Source organism: Saccostrea echinata, unplaced genomic scaffold, assembly GCF_033153115.1.
Source record: "Saccostrea echinata isolate AGI-Se365-2 ecotype Australia unplaced genomic scaffold, CSIRO_AGI_Sech_v1 ptg000002l, whole genome shotgun sequence".
NCBI lineage: Eukaryota > Metazoa > Mollusca > Bivalvia > Ostreida > Ostreidae > Saccostrea > Saccostrea echinata.
The window spans coordinates 29,819,139-29,842,348 of NW_026889751.1; the positions used below are offsets into that span (position 1 = coordinate 29,819,139).

Genomic DNA, 23,210 nt, shown 5'->3' on the forward strand with positions numbered 1-23,210 from the left:
CAGGATAAGGTTTTTTGGAGTAGCTCTATAATTATATGGCCTTTTATGACTAAGCTTGCATGCTGATGCTTTTAAGGATGGATATTTCCAGTCTTGCTTCGGATGTTGGAACTGACCTACATTTTCCTCATTAGTGAACAAGTAAGTTTTTGGAGCAGATCCATTCCCAAGTACCTACAAGTGCTACATACGCAACGTACCTTACCTACTGATAATTTTTCAAGATATTCTTAATTTAAGATTATAGTGCCATCAGATGTTTGTAGACAAAAAATCAGCATGCATTACCAGGGGTTTTGAAAACATATTAATTGATGAAAATTCTTGTGTAATTCAAAGAAAAATATACAAAAATTATTAAACATATATTCTAGATGTTTTGGTTATCCAGTATTGTTTTAGAAGAAGTGTACAACAGCATATATAGACCTTAAAATGTAGCACACAGTTCCTTCAAGTTTTGGAACTCTTCAACTCCAGGGAAAAAGACAATAAAGTTCAAACTACATTGCATATGTCCTTAAACCAAACTTGCATGGATATTGATCTTGGGATGCATACTAATTAGTAAAAAATATTTCCGAGATTTGCTAATTACTGAAAGATATCATTCGTGGAGTTGAGCTTAGTAATCTTTGATTACCTATGCTTTTATAAAAGAAATTGTTTTATTTTCAAAATGTTATATCAATTAAAAATTTTGACTCTCTGTTCTCTGTTATGGTCTTAAGACCTGACCTAATCCATGCCCAGGACACATCTTCAGAAATTTATCGATATTTCAGGAAAAGAAAGAATGACTGACCCCTGTAACCTAAAAAGTAAATGGGTTAGGAAGTTAATAGGATTTGAAGGAGGCAAACTGAATCCCTGTCCCTCCTTTTCATTTCAGCAATTATTAAAACACAAATATAATTAGCTTTAAATTTTTTAATCTTTGACACTTTACAATAGTAATTTTTAAAGTTTTGGAAGGATTTACTTCTTATTAACATTACTTGGAGCATAGGTTTTTGTTTCATTCAGATGTACGACTGCTTAAAAAGGAATATCTTTAGAGCATACACATTTTTTGTCAATATTTTCTACTAAATTTCAGCAAAAATAATAAAGAATTCATAACTCAAAATTCCTGGTGTTTCATGATAAAAATTGGAAATGTAGGCCACATAGCATATACATTAACATTTAAAAACAATTTCTTTTAGCACACACATTTATGTACAAATATTTACAATATTTACAGAATATATGGGACATGAAAATGAAATTGCACATAATTTTGAAAACTAAATGTTTACTATATCATTTCTGCTACAGAAATGGGATGAATAAATAAAAATGTTTTACGTATGACACTCATACATGAACACCCATGGCAACTTAAGTACAGATAACCCAATACTTATACAGCCCTGAGAAAAATGTCATATTGCCCCTAATCATAAAAAGTTGAAAAAAAATTTTTAAATACTGCTGTTTTTCCCCCTCATAAAACTTTTCTGACATTAAAATCATACACAAGTACTTTTTAATAAAAACGATATTTCTGTAAAATGTACTGTCCCTAAATGAAATGAAATAAAACAAGTCCAATGCATTAAAACTTAAATTTTCAACACCGAGAACATTCTTTCAGTAGACAAGAGGACAGATCCTGTATTTGACTCGCTCACAGTAGCGGTCCCAGCTAGCCTTGTACTTCTTGGCACAGCTCTCCGAGTCTCGCATTTCTCTGTGAACCAACAGGATCGTGAAATACACTGGGTAGAAATACGGCAAGGGTGTGCTGGAACCTGTAATATTAAAACACAGATGTTGTTTTACTTTCTTATAAAATCTTAAATTGAGGGGAAAAATTCCCCGCTTATAATCTGTAAAGAACTGTAACAATACTAACCACATGCTAATGACCAAGACAGGGCCATAAGAATGTCTCCTAAATAATTTGGCTTTCTACAGAGTCCCCACCAGCCAGACACCAAGAGCTTCTTTCCTGTTGATGTAGGGATTGTCTCCAAATCTGCAAAAGTAAATTTTGTTAACTAATATATGGATCATTTTACACATTTTGAATACATTTTACCTTGAAATTCCTAAAACATTAATACTTACGAGCTAATGCAGGGTTGTAGGGATTCTTTCTGAATTCATTTTTCTGAGAGTTGCTGCCTCTGAATATTGCGTATCCAACAACTAAAATACAAATTATATCAACCATTGTAATAGAAGTTCAAAGTTTAGTTAAACAAACGAACAACAAACAAATGACATAAAATGAATTTTCTCCTAAATGTTCGGGGAGAAAATGCATAAAATATAAAAAGTTGCATCAAACATGCATCAGTATTACTGCTAACCCCCCAAGGCTGTATCTGGGCTTTTCGGGTCATGTCCTAAAGAATGGAAAATTACCAAAAGACTTTCATTTTTTGTTTTCTTCTGTATACTCTATCATCACTATCTGAGCAAATTTGGAAATTATTAGATATTGGGGAAAAAATGTCCTATCTATCAATCTGGCATGGGTCCAACTATTTCTAGACTGATTTACCCCCCACCACGTACATCCTTCATAAGATATCCCCTGTACCTGAATCAATTACAAGAGGCCCAAGAATGCAAAAACACTTACAATTTAGGACTGCGATGCCAGCCAGACAGTACCAGGGTAGGGATTCCCCATGCTCTGCCAGGAAGCGGGTTTGTAGACAGTAAAGAAATGGTACCCAGACCAAGTCCCCAAACACCAGCATAAATCCAAAGCCATCTGTAATGATGTCCATTGTAGTCAGGATGGCATCCTACAATAAAAGATTTCTGTTTACACATTCATATGAAAAAGCAGCAACTTCTCTCTTTCCAAGCATATTAGAAAAAGATAAATTCTTGTTCTACTTTTGAAAATAGTATCTTATATAGTATAAATAAATAAATAGTATCAGTATCTTTTTTAGTTCAGTGCTGTATATGTAAATTTTTACCTAACAATATTGCTCAAAAGTACATTAACTGATGCAGTGATGTAAATATTCCCTTGATCTGTACACCTATGCAAGCATACCTCAAACCAGAGAGCATCTGCCACATAAAGACCCTGGAATGCCACCACCATGGTGAGGGCTGGGGGTAGGGAACCAGACTGACGGTATGCCTCGGTCAGGAAAACCAGGTTAATCATCAACCAACCAATCAAGCCAGGGCGGAGCTCACAGAAAAACTTCAGGTCAAAGTTACCAATCCTAGGGTTGAGCTCGTGTCCAATGAAGAAGTCATAAAGAATGTTTCCTGAAAGATTAAGAATGCTACTTCCAAATACCTTGTATAAGTGGATTTTTCAGCGAGAGACAAATTTAGCAATTTGTCCTTAAAAATTGGTAAAATTTTTTAACAAGAAGTAATTTTAGCGGTTTTATGATGCCTAGACACATAACGCTTTACTCCAATACAGAATGAATTGTTAGCGATACTTAATTTTAGCAATGTCAACACTCTCACTATAAATGCCAAAATTGAATCCTCACAAAATTTCTTATACGGTGTCAAAAAATTCTGTTAACATCTTATGTTATACCTTACTTTTCTACAATTATAATATAGAATTGCTTGGAATTCAGAATTGTTTTAGATGTCCTTACTTAATCTGGATAAATATTATGAGTTGCTTAAGTGAGACTCGGAGAAACTCATGTATAAAACCTTGATAATACAGTAAGAGGATTTTATACAATTGATTTATATCAAACCATAACTACATTGGATAAAATATTTAAATATTTCAATGTGGAATTCTGATTGCTCATTCTCTCCATATTCAATCAAGAACAGTGAATTTTTACCAGTGTTTCCCCCGGGGGCGAGTTTGCTGTTGGGACCACGCCGGGCTTTGATGTACAACAGAACACTCATCACAAAGGAGAAAATCGTCCCTGTGGTGATCAAGGCCAAAAATTTGTCATGTACTTTCTGTACTGGATATCCTAAGTAAACAGCAGCACCAAACGCTGCTAAACTGATCAGAAGGGCAAAGAAACCTGAAAAGTAATCACAACAAATGTAATTCATACGCCAAGTGTTAACATCTTTTATACCCTGCATTTCTAAAATTTCACTTATAAATCACTTATATTTTCTGTGACTTAGTTTCAACAGGAAACATAACTCTTTTTATTTATGAGATTATTTCATATTGTAGAATTAATACATGAGGATAATGTGTCACAACTCACCATTACATCTGTAGGTTAGTTGACCCCCTGACCTCAGTGGCTGACCTTTGATCATTCGTCCAATAGGCAGCAGGTAAATAACAGATTGGAAGACAAACCACCCCAAGTAAATCGCTGCCGCTTCCCAGTCAAAGTATAACTTTAGATCAGTGGGAATCTTGATCATACGTGGCTTACAACTTTTCTGGAAATTATTTTTTCAAAATATATTATCTCAATTATACCCTTTTTTCTCGAATCAAGTGTTACACCTTAATGCTATTATTTTAAAACAGATTGTTTCCCCTAAGTAGTTTATCAGAGTAAATGCTTGTTACCTTGACACACATTAGATTGAGTCCGTATACTGTGGCAGGCAATAGAATCAGCATAAACAATGCTCCAATGGCTCCCCCAAACTCGCGGTGAGTTGTCTTAGGAACTCTCCTAGGTGCGTCCATAGAAGGCATCTCAACTGGCACTCTCTTCTCTGGATCCTTTGTCTAAAAATTAGGAATATTCAATATTTAAAAAAAAAAATTAATGCATCTCACAATTCACCAAAACTTTCAGCTCATTTTTTTTCCACAAAAGAATTCAATACAGGTTTGTATCTCCCCTTGTTATTTTTGCCCTAACACACCTGCAAACTATTTTAATCCCATTTTTTTTTAAAGTGGCCCAGGCAGAGTTGTGTTAAAGGAATAACTCTGTCTTCATTGAGTGCCCCTCATTTCAATTTTGCCAACTGTCACAAGTGACACAGAACCAAAATAAAATGTGTAGGGGGTGGGCAAAAATTTCCAGAGAGATATTAGATGACTATATCAGGGACCACATCAGAGTAATCACCTCTCAAAAATATCCATATAAAAAAATATACATTTCACTTCAGAAATATTAAAATCCCACTGAAAGCCAATGGGACAAAGGAGTATTCTACTTATAAGTATAGTAGTGTGGTCCCTTTTTACACCCTTGGTTTAGCATACGGTATTTTGTTTGTTTTCATTGTGTATAATGACGTATTTCTAATTAAAACATTGTGTATTTATAATGAATAATTAAACATATCAAAAAATACAAGCCAATTTTTAACACCTATCACACTAAAAAATGCCGGAACATTTTCCCCCGATCAGACTACTGTTTCTCTATTACATGTAAATGGGTGGAGACATTTAGATTAGATGGACTATAAAAAGAATATCTTGATGCAGTGATTCATTTTTAAAATGGTTATCATGGGTCCAAAGGACCCCTCTTAATGACAACAATGAGTCCCGTGCCAAAATCAATGCGTCCAAATCCAAGGGTACCATATATTAGATGTTACAGAGGAAATTCTGGTGAAATAAAGGGTATTGAACGAAAGTGCAAATGTTTTATTGTAGCTGAGAGTGAATTATACTTTTACTATCAATTGTCCAAATAATAGTACATGATTTTGTGTCATAAAATTAATATATTGTCCACTGTGCACTTTGGTTCTATTTTTAGATCGTACATAAAAATACGATTTCACACATTGTATCAGTCATAAAATGCACAGAAGCAGAATTAAAAAAAAAAAAGTTTAAGAAGAAATGAGAAATAGTCAGAAATAAAAATGATTAAATTTCATACTTCTAAGCTTGTAAGGAAAAAACGAAAAAAGAAAAAAACAATGATACACAGGGTTCTCATTAACGCAAGAATCTGCGTCCTAGACGCAGCAAAATTACTTGGGACGCAAGGTTCTTAAAAACGATGCGTCCGCGGACTCATGATCGGACGCGTCCTCGTTAGCGAGAAAATTCGGGTGATTTCGAAAACGGGGAATTTAGATGTTAGGATTTGTCAAAGAAATATTTAATCGAAACCTTCCTGTAACTATCATAAAGTTTATCCAAGAAACAACTTTTCTTATGATTACTTAAATCTCTTTTTTTAAAACAGGGATTGATCATAAGATATTTCATGTTTATTAGTCCATAGTCATAATAGTGTCGCATGCCAAACTCCGACAGCTGTAAACACACTGCAGCTTTTTTTAAAAACACTTTTGAATCTTAAGTGTTATCTATATGTAGAAACCATAATTACTGCTTGTATACACAATGCGGCTTGATTATCTCGTGAATTTCACCCAGTGCAGACGACCGACAGGATTAGTTACGCCTCATTGCACATGACACCTGTGATTGTATACAATCAACTTCTGGGTACTAGTTGATTGTGCAACAGTTAATTTTAGCTTTATAAACACCAAGTTATTTTTATGGCAATTGATTACGCGTGTATTTTAGAATATAGCTTGAATGCATTACCAGTTTATATACTTGAATATGTTAATACTGCGTAATCAAACTGATAAAATGATAAAGATTTTCATTGATGTTTGGATGGAAGGATACTGCAATAATTTAGTTGGGACTCAACATAATTTTTCTGGGACGCATCAAATTTAGCTGGGACGCAACCTTCTCAGAAACCTTGAGTCCGGGGACTCAAGTTAGCAAAATCCTAGTGAGAACCCTGGATACAGGTTAAAGATTAAATACAAAGGTATAATATTCGCTTCAGAAACGTTCCACGGTATAAACATAATCAGTGATAATCGAACTATGCTATCTATATCTATCAAATATGTTCTGATAATTGCTTTAAACTGCAGTTGTGAAATCTGACCTGTTGTTGGCAACCTTATACCGTTAAAATCGCTCATGCATATCTCTTAGCACGAGGATATGATGCAATCGGTCAAGTTTTGAATCAGATTATACCGAAATAATTTAAAATAGTACATGTCCTTCTATAAATTTATTGCGTCCATTGGGATGCACATTTATTGAAATAATGCGTCCTGGGCAAAATTTTTGTGTAATTTACCCAGGACGCACACCAAAATGAATCACTGTTGATATTGTATCTTTCTTTCAAAGACGAATTATATGTTCAAAATTTACAATCAACTACAAATACAATTTTCTGTTTACAAAACTTTGGCAATATAAAAGCTATAACAAGAAGAATCAAACAAGTCCATGCTGACCGATATAAAACTGAGTACGTTTCAACTGAGAACAAGCACGTTTACTGGGGGACATTTACCCATAACGATACAAATCCACGTGGCTTGTTATGATTCTAAACAGGTCATAAGAGGTTAATCGCATGTAAATGAAGGCAGCGAAGAGATTCAAAATCACAATACTTTTAATTAGAAAACATAGAGCACAAGGTTGTTCAACAAAGATATTTTCACTGAACCTTTACACATATAATATACACATTATATTTCATACTCGACTCTGAACAAACCTGTGCTCTGTGTTTACGAAAACTTTGAAGTGTGTACCTGTCACTGATTTCTTTTGATATTCATGAAAATCAAAGGACCCTACCTTCAACGCGCAGCTTCGTATGCTACCTATATCTATTGTTTGATGTTTTTAGACGATAATTCAAATAATAAAGACATTAGTTAATAATAAAATTTAATTTTTAAAAATTTTAATAAATGTTCAAAATTTGACGAGTAACCAGGGACCACAGATAAGCCTTATTGAGACTTGTTCTTTGCTAGTGTTAAATCCAGACCCTAAAAAGGGCATGGTAATCCAATAATCAAAAGGGCACTTTACGCCGCGACAAGTTTTCATGAGGGCACTTTTTTAACGTCTTTGAAATTATAAATATTTTCTTTATCATGTCTATTCCTCAAATTATCATTTAATACTGAAATCTTTAGTTATACAAGTATCTAAAAGAAAAATTTATAAATCTGTCAGTTTAATTCATTTAATACACACTGAGAGGACAATTACTGCCAAAATTTAAATTCAATTTTTTTAATCAAGAAATTAGTATGGTTATCAAGGTTATGCTTAAAAAGTAATAGGTGTGAATATTTTTGTCACTTGCTCAAGAATTATTTTAGTTTGGGGTATGATTTTTTTTCCTTGCTTTAATATTGTTATTTGTGTATGAGGTAATAACAGAACAAAATTGCAAAGGGGGGGGGGGCTACTTGGATAATAAATTAAGAGGGCATTTTCTTTACCGTATATACTCGCCTATAAGTCGGTTTTTTGGGAGTTAAACTTTGGTCCGAAAACCCCTGTCCGACTTATAGGCGAGTTATGAAAATATTGGTATAATAGCGGGTCAATCCCTTTAATGTAAGCTTAAAAAATACAACCGACTTATAGGCGGACCGACTTATAGGCGAGTATATACGGTATTTTGAAAATAATCTACCAAAAAAATCAAGTAAAAACTGATATCATACCAAAAAATTGAACTTGAAATAATATATAAATTGGTTAAATTTTTTTTCTGGCTTAGAAACATGGAACCTCTGGGTGTCAACTCAAAAAGTTAGAACACAAAATCATTGAACATTGAAATGAAAGAAACTAACATTATACTTTGTTGTTTCCTAGCCCATTTCACACATAATATTCAGTTTTTGGTACTGTACATTGTAAGTTGACTTAATTCATCAGCAGTTTTATTTTTCACATTTCTTCATCAACTCCGTTTTTTCTACTTTCAATTAAAAAAAAAAACGATCCTGATTTTAAAATGTGCAACATTTTAATTTACAAATTAATCTATCTTTGACATTGGGCTAATTCTTGCATAATCAATGCAATCAAATGATATTTTCTCGTGTTATCTCTTATACCCTGACAGCCTGAGGCATGCTACCTGTCCTGAATTCACACCTTTGTGTGCATTAAATAAACAAAGGGGCTAATCAGCATGCACTGAATAAACAAAGCCGCTAGTCCATCTTGCCTCTGCTAGGCATATTTATTTATTTTTGCAAGGAAAAAAGGGCATGGCGCCGAGAGAAAAGGGCATGGCGCTGCGCCATGCTAGTTTGTTTTAGATTTAACACTATTTGCACATCTTCATTGTCTGTAACATCACCTCTTTTGTAAACTAACTTTCAATACTTGTCACAAAGATTACATCCGTTTATTAACTCTAATAGAACTTTAATGGTCTATGTAATTGTAAGTTTATTATGGTCATTCTGGACAAACCTTGTTTTCCAGTCTGGCTGACCTTCTGGTGGGGGTCACAGCTCGCTCCACTGACCTCCTCCTGCTTCTGGCTGGGGACTCAGCTTTTCCTCGAGTTGGCGTGGCTACCTTAGATCTTCCTGGGGAGTCAGCCTTAGAACGTGCAGGGGATCGGGTCTTTCTCGTGGATGGTGGTGACTTCGGGACTTTTCTTCCCCGACTTCGAGACCGACTTCTTGATCTACTCCTTGATGAAGATTTAGATGAAGTTCTCTTACCCTGTTAGAACACAATAAAATACAATGACACAGTTGACACTTTTGTATTCCAAAAACTTGTGCCTTGATGATCATTTCATCAATATAAAGATCACTGTGACTGCAAAATGATTTTAAGCTTCCATGATTAACACACACCTAAGGTGTGTAATGCATCTCATTACTTTGAATGTCCCAACACATTTGAAATTGGGATATGTTCTTATTGTCTTTCATTAACCACACAACTTTTTGATCAAGCCAGAAGTGCACTGCTAAATGTATGATTTTTTCCAACAAATCACTTTGTGAGATAAATGCACAATGCCTATAAACTTAATATAAACATATTTACCTGAAAAATTCTACAATTCAGAGCACTTTCTCAAACACTACTTCATAATAAAATAACCTGGGTTCAATGCACATGCATATGCACATGTTATATTATGCAAAAGAACTTTAAACACATACATAACACCCATGTGACCAAGATATTGAAAGGAAACCCCCTTTCTAAAAATAGAATCAACAATAAATACTAATACTTACTCTTCTTGGTGATGCCATCCTTGTGTTGGGTTGGGACACAGATTGTACTGTAAAACAACATATAGATATATGTCTAGTTTATTTATAATTTTGACAGATCCATTTAAAACACGCTAACAATCACATTAACCGTTAATACTGCATGGGCCTTATCAAGCCTTGAAAGCCTTTTCTTTGCTTAGTTAAGCCTATAGAATTATGCCACATAATGATACTCTAAATTTAAAGCCCAACCAACAATCAACATTACGGTCGTGTACAGATATTATACTAACGTACGAACATTTGGAACTTGATACAATAAGTCGAAAAATCAGGGGTGTTTTAAATAGGTCAGTTAATAAGATATAAATAAATTAAACAGAAACACTCGAACAAATATAAGCTTATGCGTGGCAGCGTTACATAATGATGTATTGGTTCATGAGCAACGTTAAATATACAGCAAGTCTAGGAACCATTCTAATTCTGCCATTATTAATAGCATTAACCAAGTCGATGCGAAAGAAGTTATGCATGGTAAACTATGCAATGATATTTATATACATGTATTCACATTTACATTAGCGTTTTCTTGTTAAAAAGAAACTAAATCATTGCCTGTTGTAAACATGCCGATGGCGTCATATGTATAATGTAAACAGACAAAGAGAAAGTGGAATCCCCACGTCACGCTTTCAAAATTTAAGCAAACTGAATTTATGACGATCATTCAAGTATAAATATTTTTCTTATGTGCACGTTCATAAATTAGTCTTGTGTGTTAATTAAGACAATTTCATTTAAAATTTTGTAAATAAACGTAAAATATACACTTACTCCAAAATCTCCCCTTCTTCCTGTGTTAGAACGAAAGGACGCGATACTACCTTGGCGGGCTGTAATGTGATTGGTTGATTTTTTACGCTCATTGTTTTCGGTATTTTCATTGGTCGAGCTTTCGGGTCATGATATATAGTCAATTTTCAAGTTCACTTCGGTCATGATGCGTGAAATATAGTGTATTCTAGAGATGTAAGGTACCATTTGCATTTACAAGGACTATAACACATAATGTCTCTGAAATACATTCTGATATTTCTTTACCAAAAAAAGATAAAGATATAAAAAGTAAAATTAAAAAAATAAACAAACAAACCAAAAAAAAAAAAAATAAAAATAATAAAATAAATTTATAAATACACAGATCATATGTAAGAACATTGAACTATGATGATATCTGAACAGATCATATACTTTCACAGAAATGATTTGGATCCAAAAATCTGAACAAAGGAATGCTAATTTTATTTTGAACAAATCTGCTGTGAGCTTATCAAATACAAACATGGAAATATAGTAGAAGTAGTGCATTCTCAGGGAAATAGACAGGTTTATGGTATTTATTTTATATCAGTAGAGGTATAATAATACTTTTTATTATACCATTTCAATAAAATTTACATACAGTCTTGTCACTGAAAAGAATCGAGTTTTTTTTTTTGGGGGGGGGGGGAGGGGTGGCTCATTTGCCCCCTGTAATTTTAAAAGTATCAAGCTCAGTTTAACACATTTAATTTTTCCAAGTCCTTTTTAGAGAAGGATTAAACAATTGTTTAAGGAATGTAAGCAGACTGCTCAGTGAATGTAAGCAGACTGCTCAGTGGACTGTTCTGCAGTTTATTAAGCATTTTTGTAATGGCAATTGCAGCCTTTTTTTGAATCTTTCCTGCATGCTCTGAATACCTTGTATGAAAAACCTCAGGAGTTGTGATTGACACTTAACATGACCTTCCCACTACAGGAGTCAACATTAAGGTCGTATATCTGGACTCTGAAGACTCAGAGCATTAGAAAATGGAAGCACCATAACCAGCATTTATTGACACTGACACTCAAAGACTAGACAGGTATACTATTTACTTATCATGACTTTTCTTTAATTGTAAATACTTCAGGAATAATTTGTTGAATGCATATTTTTGGTGTGCATCAGTAATATAGATAACATAGGAGCGTGCACATATTTTAAACAGACTTCATTCATATTTTTGCACCTTTTGTGCTGCTTCTCTTATTTGCCAATTCAAGAACTTTCTAAAATATATATATATCATCAATCTTCACTTGAAATGGCTTATTTAGAATTAAATTTCTATTAAATTTTAATTAAATTAATTAAATGCTAATATGTTGATGAGGTACACTGTACATATTTTATGCTAAATTTTGAGAGCATTAATTCAAATCTTTACATAAAGAGTTCATTTTAAGCAGAGAAGCCACTTATGCAAGAATTATCACATATGCTCCGATGTCAACTCATATACTGTATCTACACATAAAAAAGGGACTTAACTCCTTATAATTACATTTTTAACACACCTTATTACTTTCACCCCACCTCTGGACAAGCATAATATAATTAGAGGTCAAAGATATTCTTGTTTTAACTATTTAGCTATAGCTTTATATTTTTAAAATTCTTCCTCTCTAGTCAATTTTTTATAGTCATATACCCTACATAATAAATTCACAAAAAAAAAGTTCAGAATTCAAACAAGATATGGTATAACACCCAAATTTTACTAACTAAATATGATTGCTAGTATTTCTACCAAAAAACAGAGGCAAAACTTAAATATAACTGAATCCACATAATAATAAGTTTATTAAATAAATACATATCTAATTTTATAACAATATTTCTAAATGGAAGAAAGTCTGCTTAAAAATATAATTAACAAAATATATAATGGATTCCATGTTTCTAAATACATTCTCATTCTTCTGAATTAATAGCAATATTGATGATCAGACCATTATTAATCAACTCCTAAAACCATGAAATGAGAACAGATCCAAGTCAAAAATTAGATTTTGAATATTGTGATTTTTATTTAACAAATATAAATGTTTAAAAATTGGACATTTTTTGGGGGTCATATTCAAACTCATGATGAAAATTTTGTTCTCAATAATTATTCAAGATAAACTAATTTGAAATTTTGTTCAGTTTATTGTCTTTATACCAAATCATGTCCACATTGACACACATTAGTGAACTTTGACAACAAAAATACACAAAAAAGGTCCTCGTGTTTACCTTTCACATTTTATATTTATAAACTTTGTATGTCTACAATTGCTCAACTTATCCCATTCCAAGATTTGAAAATTCGATTTAGATTTCATAACCTACAGGCTTTTTAATTGATGTGATAATTATAGAAACCTAACATGAAGCCTTGAGGCTTGTAAGATTTTTAAACTAGATTTTCTCAAAGTAAAACTGTGAACTATTTTAGCCTCTGGACGTTTTATGACTGACCTAATTACTTACACAAAGATCAAAAGAAGGGCGACTGCATTTTAATTTGCACATTCTGTATTCTTTGCTGTTCTTCAAAGAATTTTTAAATGACAAGATTTTACATGAAATGTGTGTGTGATTGATGGATTCTCAATATGTTCTCATCCTGTTAGAGGACAAACCTAAATAATTCATCACATATGTTAAAGATACCATACAAGTTTTGTAAATTCTGACCCAAATAATATTAAATTTTTTTAAATATTTTTTTTTCTTTTTAAAATCATATCCCATTTACAAAGGGACACATTTCATATGAACAAACTAAAGTACCTTGACTCCTGCTTAACTGAGAAAATATCACATTTAGCTATCCAGTCAGTAGTTCCACTGAAAATGTTGAGAATGTTGAAGATTTTCAACATACAAACATACTGCATACAGTTATACTTCAGAAAAGCTTCACAGACCTTAAAAATCTTTATCAAAGGAAACTTATTCTTACATTAGCAAATAAGACAAATAAGACAATGATTAAGCAAACATTAACTGGAAAGCTTATTAAAGGAGGGGGTGTATAGTCATCATGCACTTTGTTTTTCAATACTATTTACCTAGTACATAGCCCCCCCCCCCCCTTTTTAGATCTACCTTTTTGCATTTCACTCTATAACATATTTTAAGGATGACAATCATTATAAGTAGATAAACACTACCATGCAGATATTTGTAATACTAAGGAACAAGTCAGTAATGTGACTTAATTCCTAAAACCAGATTAATCGAGTATCATTTAGCACTTGGATATATATATAAATAGCTTAGCACACTAATATCTGTCATGTTCAATGCTTTCAATACAACACAGTTAAACAAATTTGTTACAGTAAAAATCTGACATCACATAATGTCCACTTGGACATAATAAGATATCACATGACTACGTCCAGCCCTTGGGTTTTATATATTTAGACGTGACATGGTCCTCCATCTGAAAATCTATATGGCTCTCCCTAAAGAAAGAAAAAATTGAGTTTGTTAATTTCTTATTTTAACAGTTTGTTAATTTGAATTCTTAATTTAACAGTTTGTTAATGTCTTAATTTAAGACATCATGTGGTAGATAAATTTTGATAAAATTTTGTTTCCTGCAGATTAGCTGTAGTGAATTTTGATGAATCTTACTTCCAACATCGGTTGCAATAGAGGTCAAGGTCACAGCCATGACAACGGATTGTTGCGTCCTCTGTACAAATACAGCAGTATGGGAGTTCATCATCGTCATCCTCTTCCTATAATATAAAGGTTTAATAGTAAGTAGTATATTTAAGAAATACCAAAATTTAGAAAACCTTTCTTGAATTGTTTCATACATCTATCTTGTAATGCTGGGAAAAAAAAATGTTTAGCTCATTCATATATATATTTTTGATAAACAAGGCTTATCCCATAAATCATTATCTGTAATAATGGAGCCCTCCCCATTTTTTTTTTTTTTTTTTTTTTTGGAAAATAACAAATAAGCAAGAGGCCTAATAGCCTTTACAGTCTCTTGGTATAATTGATCCACAGATGTATAAAATAAAACAAAATAAACTGATATATTAAGCTATGTGGCCCCAAAACAAGAGAAAGAGAATGATCAGGAATTACTCTACTACTAAGTAACAAATCTCAAAGTGGACCTATTTACTTGCTTGTACTTGCCCCCATTTGCCACTATCTCCATACAAACTAAACAAAACACTATTGCTCGAGCACTATCTACTAAACCCATCTAATTCCCACTAATAATGGCCTCCCTTGGTTTTGAAGAACATTTCATGTGTATGGTGTTCAAATATATGGTATTTTTATAATATTTTTATTTATCTTTTATTTTAAAGTCTACCTGACCATTAAAAACTATGAAAGTACTTTTGCATTATATATACATGAATTAGAAAAAAATTCTTGCATAATTCTCTTCCTTCCTTTGATCTTTGATTATCCCAAAACCTTTAATACCTCATTTTGTAACAGGATGACAGAAGGTTTTTAATGACATACTGTTGCATCATACTAGGAGACATACTTAATAGGGACCAAAAAGGGGTCTTACCCAATCTTTTCTTTATTTTGCAAGTAGAAGTGCTGCTTAATAAATTAATACTTCATGTACTTTTGGGACTATATAGAATATTTGTCTTTACAAAAAGTGATCTTTTTTTTATTTGAAAATTGCTTGTTTATTACATCAGATTATCTGCTCTTGTTTTTGACTTTCTATAGCTTATTTATTCTGTAATTCTGTAAGTTGTTTATAACATTAGCATACCTTCTCTTGTTTTGGAGCTTTCTTCACTTTGCTGTTCTGATTTATTGAGATTCCATCTTTAGCTGCTGCTTCATCCAACTTGTCTTCCTCCATGATCTGATAATAAATAAGCTACTATAAACACAGATAAAAACTGTATAAAGGGTTATTTTCACCCCATGTTATTTTCGCCCTTTCACACTTGCAAATAATTTTGCCCCGTTTTTAATTCGCCCACTCAAAATTATTTTGTCTTCTTTGAATTTGCCCCTTTTAAATTTGCCCACCTGTGAGTAGGGTGTAAGGGGCAAAAATAAAATGGGGGCGAAAATTTCTCTGTATACAGTACATATACAAAATACTAGTTTCTATCTTCTTCTATCTAAAAACAGTGCTGCATACTGTAAACTGAGAGTAGGACTTTAAATATATGCTGCAGTCCTGTCCTCTCAAAAAATTCACTAGCAATGCTGTCCTTTATAAATATCATTATATGATCACCTGTTTGATGACATCACTAGCCTGCTGGTCTTCATTGTCAGTGTCAGAATTTTCTGCTGGTTTGTTAGGATCTTCTGTCTCTGAGCTTTCTCCTGAAATTGACAAGGTCAATCAGGAAAGTGATACTTCTAAGTTTTCATGGTAAATTTTCACACTGAGCAATTCTTGATTTATATCCAAAAATAATATGATTATTTCATGCTGCATGTGACTGTAATACATGTAACAGCACTAATGGTTCAGTAGAACTGGAGTTTACATTTACTTGTGATAGACAAAGACTCAAGGTATCTAAGAGTCATTTCTTATTTAGATGACTGTGTGACTTATCATACCTTGCTTGTTTACGTCCTCATTGCGTCGACTTTTGATTTCCTGCAGTCGTTTCATGATGTCCTTGTCTTTCTCTAGATCCTTCAGGGCCTTCCTTGCCTCCATCTCACATTCCTTTGATGTCTCCTCCATGATCTTATTGATTTCCTCGGCGCTGATCTCTCCCCCCTCCTCATTAGATTTCTTACCCTCCTCACTTGGTATGTTCCTTACGTATGGCTTCGTATCTTTGGCTTCCCCACGATTCAGATCATTTTCATCTTTGTCAGGATTCTGGCTGGAATTTTCACCTTCATTAATGAATATCAATACTGTTAAATTTTGCTTTCTATCAAGTAAGTCTACTGGTCAGTGAGTCATACTTAACCATCTAAACATTCTCTAATATTAAATTCTATGTATCTCTATATCTAGTTTGTATTTTCATACCTTTTTTCCAACCATATCAAAGTAACTTTTTTCTACCTCTAGACTTGCATTATCAGTAGTTTCTTTATGACATGTTTGGACTGTGGTCCACTCTTTTAATATACTATCAGTCTTAAACAATCTTTTAAGGAACCCTTTTTGAAATATCACCCAGATCATATTAACATTAGAAATTAAAGTGAATATTGTGATAATGCTGTTTAATGTATAGATCATCAATAAGAGGCTAGGAGGTTAGGTTGGTTACCAATACACTATTTATTACTGACAAGAGCTTTTATACAGATACCACATTCTAAATGTCCTAATCTCCCTTTGCTGTGAACCAGTTTACTTCAAGTGAACTAATGTGAATGACTTACTTTACTCACCCTTTGAAGATGTTTAGTCTGTTTACTAGTTCTGTGAAGTTTTTAGACTTACCCCCTCCCCCCTTTTTTGAGGTAGGTCAGTCTGTTCTCTAGTTCTGTGAGGTTGTTGGACTTACCTTTTCCCCCTTTGAGGTTGGTCAGTCTGTTCTCTAGTTCTGTGAGGATATTAGACTTACCTCTCCTCCTTTGAGGTTGGTCAGTCTGTTCTCTAGTTCTGTGAGGTTATTAGACTAACCTTTTCCTCCTTTGAGGTTGGTCAGTCTGTTCTCTAGTTCTGTGAGGATATTAGACTTACCTTTTCCTCCTTTGAGGTTGGTCAGTCTGTTCTCTAGTTCTGTGATGTTGTTGGACTTACCTTTTTTCCCTTTGAGGTTGGTCAGTCTGTTCTCTAGTTCTGTGATGTTGTTGGACTTACCTTTTTTCCCTTTGAGGTTGGTCAGTCTGTTCTCTAGTTCTGTGAGATTGTTGGACTTACACCTTTTCCTCCTTTGAGGTTGGTCAGTCTGTTCTCTAGTTCTGTGAGGATATTAGACTTACCTTTTCCCTCTTTGAGGTTGGTCAGTCTGTTCTCTAGTTCTGTGAGGTTGTTGGACTTACCTTTTCCTCCTTTGAGGTTGGTCAGTCTGTTCTCTAGTTCTGTGAGGATATTAGACTTACCTTTTCCTCCTTTGAGGTTGGTCAGTCTGTTCTCTAGTTCTGTGAGGTTGTTGGACTTACCTTTTCCTCCTTTGAGGTTGGTCAGTCTGTTCTCTAGTTCTGTGATGTTGTTGGACTTACCTTTTTTCCCTTTGAGGTTGGTCAGTCTGTTCTCTAGTTCTGTGAGATTGTTGGACTTACACCTTTTCCTTCTTTGAGGTTGGTCAGTCTGTTCTCTAGTTCTGTGAGGATATTAGACTTACCTTTTCTCCCTTTGAGGTCGGTCAGTCTGTTCTCTAGTTCTGTGGGTATTAGACTTACCTCTTCCTCCTTTGAGGTTGGTCAGTCTGTTCTCTAGCTCTGTGATGTTGTTAGGTAAGTGACTTTCTAGTTCCACTTCTTTAGAAATCTCCTCCAAAAGGTCATCCACCTGTAACTGCTGAGTTCTCTTGTCTGGTGGTCTGTACACAGGCTATTAAAGGAGAACATATACAATTACAGGCTATAAATGGAGATCATATACAATTACAGGCTATAAAAGGAGATCATATACAATTACAGGCTATAAAAGGGAGATTATGTACCATTACAGGCTATAAAAGGAGATCATATACAATAACAGGCTATAAAGGGAGATCATGCACCATTACAGGCTATAAAAGGAGATCATGTACCATTACAGGCTATAAAAGGAGATCATGTACCATTACAGGCTATAAAACGAGATCATGTACCATTACAGGCTATAAAAGGAGATCATGCACCATTACAGGCTATAAAAGGAGATCATTTACAATTACAGGCTATAAAACGAGATCATGTACCATTACAGGCTATAAAAGGAGATCATGCACCATTACAGGCTATAAAAGGAGATCATATACAATTACAGGCTATAAAATTAGATCATATACAATTACAGGCTATAAAAGGGAGATCATGTATACCATTAAGGCTGTAAAAAGAGATCATGTACCATTACAGGCTGTAAAAGGAGATCATATACAATTACAGGCTCAAAAAGGAGATCATATACAATTACAGGCTCAAAAAGGAGATCATATACAATTACAGGCTCAAAAAGGAGATCATGTACAATTACAGGCTATAAAAGGAGATTATATACAATTACAGGCTCAAAAAGGAGATCATATACAATTACAGGCTCAAAAAGGAGATCATATACAATTACAGGCTCAAAAAGGAGATCGTATACAATTACAGGATCAAAAAGGAGATTGTATACAATTACAGGATCAAAAAGGAGATTGTATACAATTACAGGCTTCAAAAGGAGATTGTATACAATTACAGGCTCAAAAAGGAGATTGTATACAATTACAGGCTCAAAAAGGAGATCGTATACAATTAAGTGACTGCTGAGTTCTGTAGTTTGGTGGTATGTATACAGACTTTAAATGAAGATCATATACAATTACAGGCTCAAAAAGAAGATCATATACAATTACAGGCAGGGGTGTGCAATTACAAAAATTATTTACTAGCCTGTTGGGCTAGTGGCAGTAACAAAGTTACTAGCCTGAGGTTGCCAGTCACTAGCCCACAAACTACTGAAAACAATACATGTATAACTATGACAAAAAGGTAAAAAAAAAGAGACATTTAAGTTGAAATAAATAAAAAAAAAAATAATGGTTTGCACTTTGTTATTGTCAGGTACTTCTCCCTATTTTTATCGACTATAATTGTCACTGAAACGACTGGCGATAGCAACACACAATACATATAGGTTAAAATGAATTAAAGATTATGATTTCACAACAAAGTTAATTCGTACATCAATTCAGTTGACGTAAATATACGTATACTTTCGTTTTAGATTTACTAGCCTGACGGACTAATGCAGTATGGATTTATGATAGCCTGACCTCTAAAATTGGTGGCCCTGGGCGTTGGGTGATGGTAATTGCACACCCCTGACAGGCTCAAAAAGGAGATCATATACAATTAAGTAATGATTAGCATGGAAGCATTAGAAGCATCTCAAAAAACAATACTGTTAATTGTCCACAACAATAACTTCCTGCTAAAACATCAGGCATGTGTAATAGTAAAAAATCATTTGTTATATGAAAGATTAATTCTTGTTAACTCTATCTTAATTAATTTCATGCCATATTTTTTGGTCTCTATAAAAAGACTTAAAGAGACTGAAAAACGTGTATTTGCGTAATGGCATCTCTTAATAATACCTGTACTTAATTAAGTGAACCTTTGTGAAATCTTCTCATACCCACTTTTTTATCAGAGCTTTGGTTGTCTGGGTTCTCTCCCCTTAGTCTAGCTAGCCTCTCTTTGATCTCCTTTTCCGAGACATTTTCTTTGGCAACTACCAACAAAGGAGAAATTTGAAATAGATATGTATGTACCAGTCAGTCTGACTAGAAACACGACATTGATACACTATTGAACTTATTGATACACTCATTATCTGAAACAGAAAACCTTCATTGATACACTGTTAACCTTATTTTTCAATAAATTGACAATCCTAATTTTACTATGAACAGCTACACTAAACCTTGTTCTGGAGTTTTCTCCTTGAGTTTTTGGAGCCTCTCTGAGATTTCCCTCTCTGCCCTGGAGTGGGAGGGGTGTTTGGGGGTCCCTTTGGCTGTTTGTTTTTTGGAGGGAGATCCTTTACCATGTTCCTGTCTCTCCTGTAAAGCTGCTACCCGCCTACAATAGAAACACATCACTGGAGGACAATAGACCAGCATGCTCACATAAATATATAATAAAGACACTACACTTAAAAGACTGCTTGATGTACTTCCAAGAAATTCTGGGAGGTAAATTGGACAGATATAACAGACAAATACATCCTTAACTTCTGGGCAGGGAAAGAAAATAGCCCTGACAGTGGCACACTGATCCTGACACTAGCGCACCGGTGGCAGGGGGCACTTGGCAATAAAAGATGTTCATGCTGAGTTAAGATCTTACTAGCCAAAGAATTATAATTAATATGTATGTGGTAGTGTAAGATACATGACATCCTACTAGCTTGGGCTAGTGGGTTAACCTTTTAGTTCAATTGGTAGCTAGAGCACTGGACTGGCATGCCAGGGGTCCCCAGTTCAAATCCATTCGGAGATACATAGGTGCATACATCTCAGTCTGTTACATGTAACAAGTGTTTTATGTCTTCTGAACTGGGATTGTGTAATTTGATGAAAGCAGTTGAAAGGAAAACTTAAAACAGTGAGTTACAAGATTGAAAATAATTTCTTATTGTATATTGTTTATGTGGGAATGCAAACAGTCATAATGACCATGGATAAAATCCAAATGTAAGAGATATAACAAGAGTTGCTTCCCTTTAGTCAAGACCACACTGTCACAAAAAGGAAGAAAAAAAAACTGTCTCTTTCAAGATACTGAAAGAAAATTGCTGGGGATCATTTCACTACTTCATATGTGGAGAATTCTCAAACTAACTAATAAATACTATACCTTGTGAAAATAATGTCACATGAAATGCAACTGATATTCAAGTTACTTATTCTTTCACAATCTTAGCCTCAAATCCTCACAAACTTCAAAGAATTATATAATCTTGTCACATGAAGAATAGTTGAATTACAACTTTATCAGTGTATAAAGAAGACAGGTCACTGTTTTCAGAATGATGAATACATGAATAAAATGCACTTCTTTATGACTAGTGCTAAAGTTACATCCCTTCTATGATTATTCAATGTTTGGGGTTAATAATGTATCTGTTGTATCAAAACAGGTCTTATCGGTGTCTAAAACAGTATTCATTTAACAAAACTAACTTTTTATATGCCTCTGGTGGAGAGACATCTCTCTTTTTCTCCTCAGGTTTTATCTTCCTGTAAAAAGATATTTTATAATTAAAGCATTGAAAACAGTAAGATATATATCTGCACTAAAAATTCTGTATTTCTGTTCCATCTAATTTTTATAAAACAAAATTTTTATCTAGTCAAGACATTGTAATATTTGTTGGTGGAATAAAATTGCATAAATCTTAACCTGTTAAAATATTGTGACATTTGTTAATGAAATAAATTACAATTTGGTGAAATAAAATGACACAATTACAATTTTTACCCTGATAAAATATTGTAACATTTGTTGCAGACTTTGTGTTTCTCATTGTTCAGTTTTGGAACTTCATGTTTCTTTGTCAAACATTTTCCACAGAAGGCAAACCCACAATTTTTGCAGCCATGCTGAAATAAAAAAATAAACAAGATGCTCATTGGCCACAACTCTTTCCTGTTTCAGTACTCTTTTCTCCTAAACATATATTTACATATTGATAAATAAAACCAATTATTGTTATCACCAAATTAAAGTCCCTGATTTCAACAATTTAGATATACATCGAGGCAGCTTTCTAAACTGTGGCCATCTTGTTCTTCTAGTTCTAAATTTCTGCATAAAATCATTTTCCAATAGTAGCCAAATCCTTGGTCCAAGGGCCATAATTAGAACAAATTGCACACAAAATAGGGATACATGTACATTACTTTTTGACTAATTATAATCTTGCTTTTCTTTAGAAGAAGTCTTTTACACATTTTCCCATATACTGATATATTCTTTTGGTAAATTTAAACCCCTTATCATGACTCAATCCTAACCAAAGTGCCCATAACTTGAAGAAACATGAATCTATGCTATATTGAAGGAAACATTCAACTAGGATTTGTCCTTTATGGCCAAATTGTCATTAAGAACAAGGTTTTTAAATGACCCATCAAAATTTTCTTACAATTTTAAAAATTATATCCCCTTGAACTGGGGCATTGCTTTATATTGATCAAACTTGAATGCTTTGTGACAAATTAAGCTGTTCGTCTTGGAGAAGAAGTTGAAAAATGTCAAATGTATGGAAAAGACAGACAGAAGGACATCTACAGTGATCGATCATTCTATGATCATAAAAGTACACTTGAGCCTTTGGCTTAGGTGAACTAAAAGAAGACAATAAAAAAATGTTTTCAGCAACACTGAAAATGTAAAAATATTTCTCTGAGGTTTTCTTTCAAGGAAACACAAAAAACCTCTCTAAATTTGGCTAAAACAATTCATAAATGACACAGTAAATATTCTGGTCTGTACATCTTGTCATATTGTGACATAAAAAAATCACCTCTTTATTGAAAAGACCAAAACTAGCTCCACATCCGTAGCAAGACATTCTTCAACTGCAAATCTGGCATGTCAAACTGAGGAAAGTGAGCAAATTTTGATAAACATCATGTGCTTTTGACAATGACTGTGACAGCAAAATTTTTGTTTTCTAGAAACACTTTTATTATCT

At 33.6% G+C, this 23,210-nt stretch overlaps 2 protein-coding genes across 2 annotated transcripts in view; both read right to left on the bottom strand.

Annotated features, from left to right (window-relative positions):
- The window catches only part of LOC133177163 (E3 ubiquitin-protein ligase TRIM71-like), a 93,982-nt gene that overhangs the window by 8,529 nt on the left and 62,243 nt on the right, over positions 1-23,210 (bottom strand). The gene's annotated exons all lie outside the window — the stretch shown is intronic.
- LOC133177356 (delta(14)-sterol reductase LBR-like) lies at positions 916-23,198 on the bottom strand. Its single transcript, XM_061312410.1, has 20 exons — positions 23,040-23,198; positions 21,992-22,113; positions 21,694-21,750; positions 20,433-20,590; positions 20,149-20,240; positions 18,212-18,362; positions 16,457-16,744; positions 16,122-16,213; positions 15,642-15,737; positions 14,510-14,616; positions 10,033-10,051; positions 9,245-9,502; positions 4,547-4,711; positions 4,230-4,413; positions 3,840-4,034; positions 3,065-3,288; positions 2,636-2,804; positions 2,116-2,196; positions 1,901-2,023; positions 916-1,796 (listed from the first exon to the last, which is right to left on the bottom strand). The coding sequence occupies exons 1-20, from the start codon at positions 23,085-23,087 to the stop codon at positions 1,636-1,638; spliced, it is 2,790 nt and encodes a 929-aa protein (XP_061168394.1). The 5' UTR covers positions 23,088-23,198; the 3' UTR covers positions 916-1,635.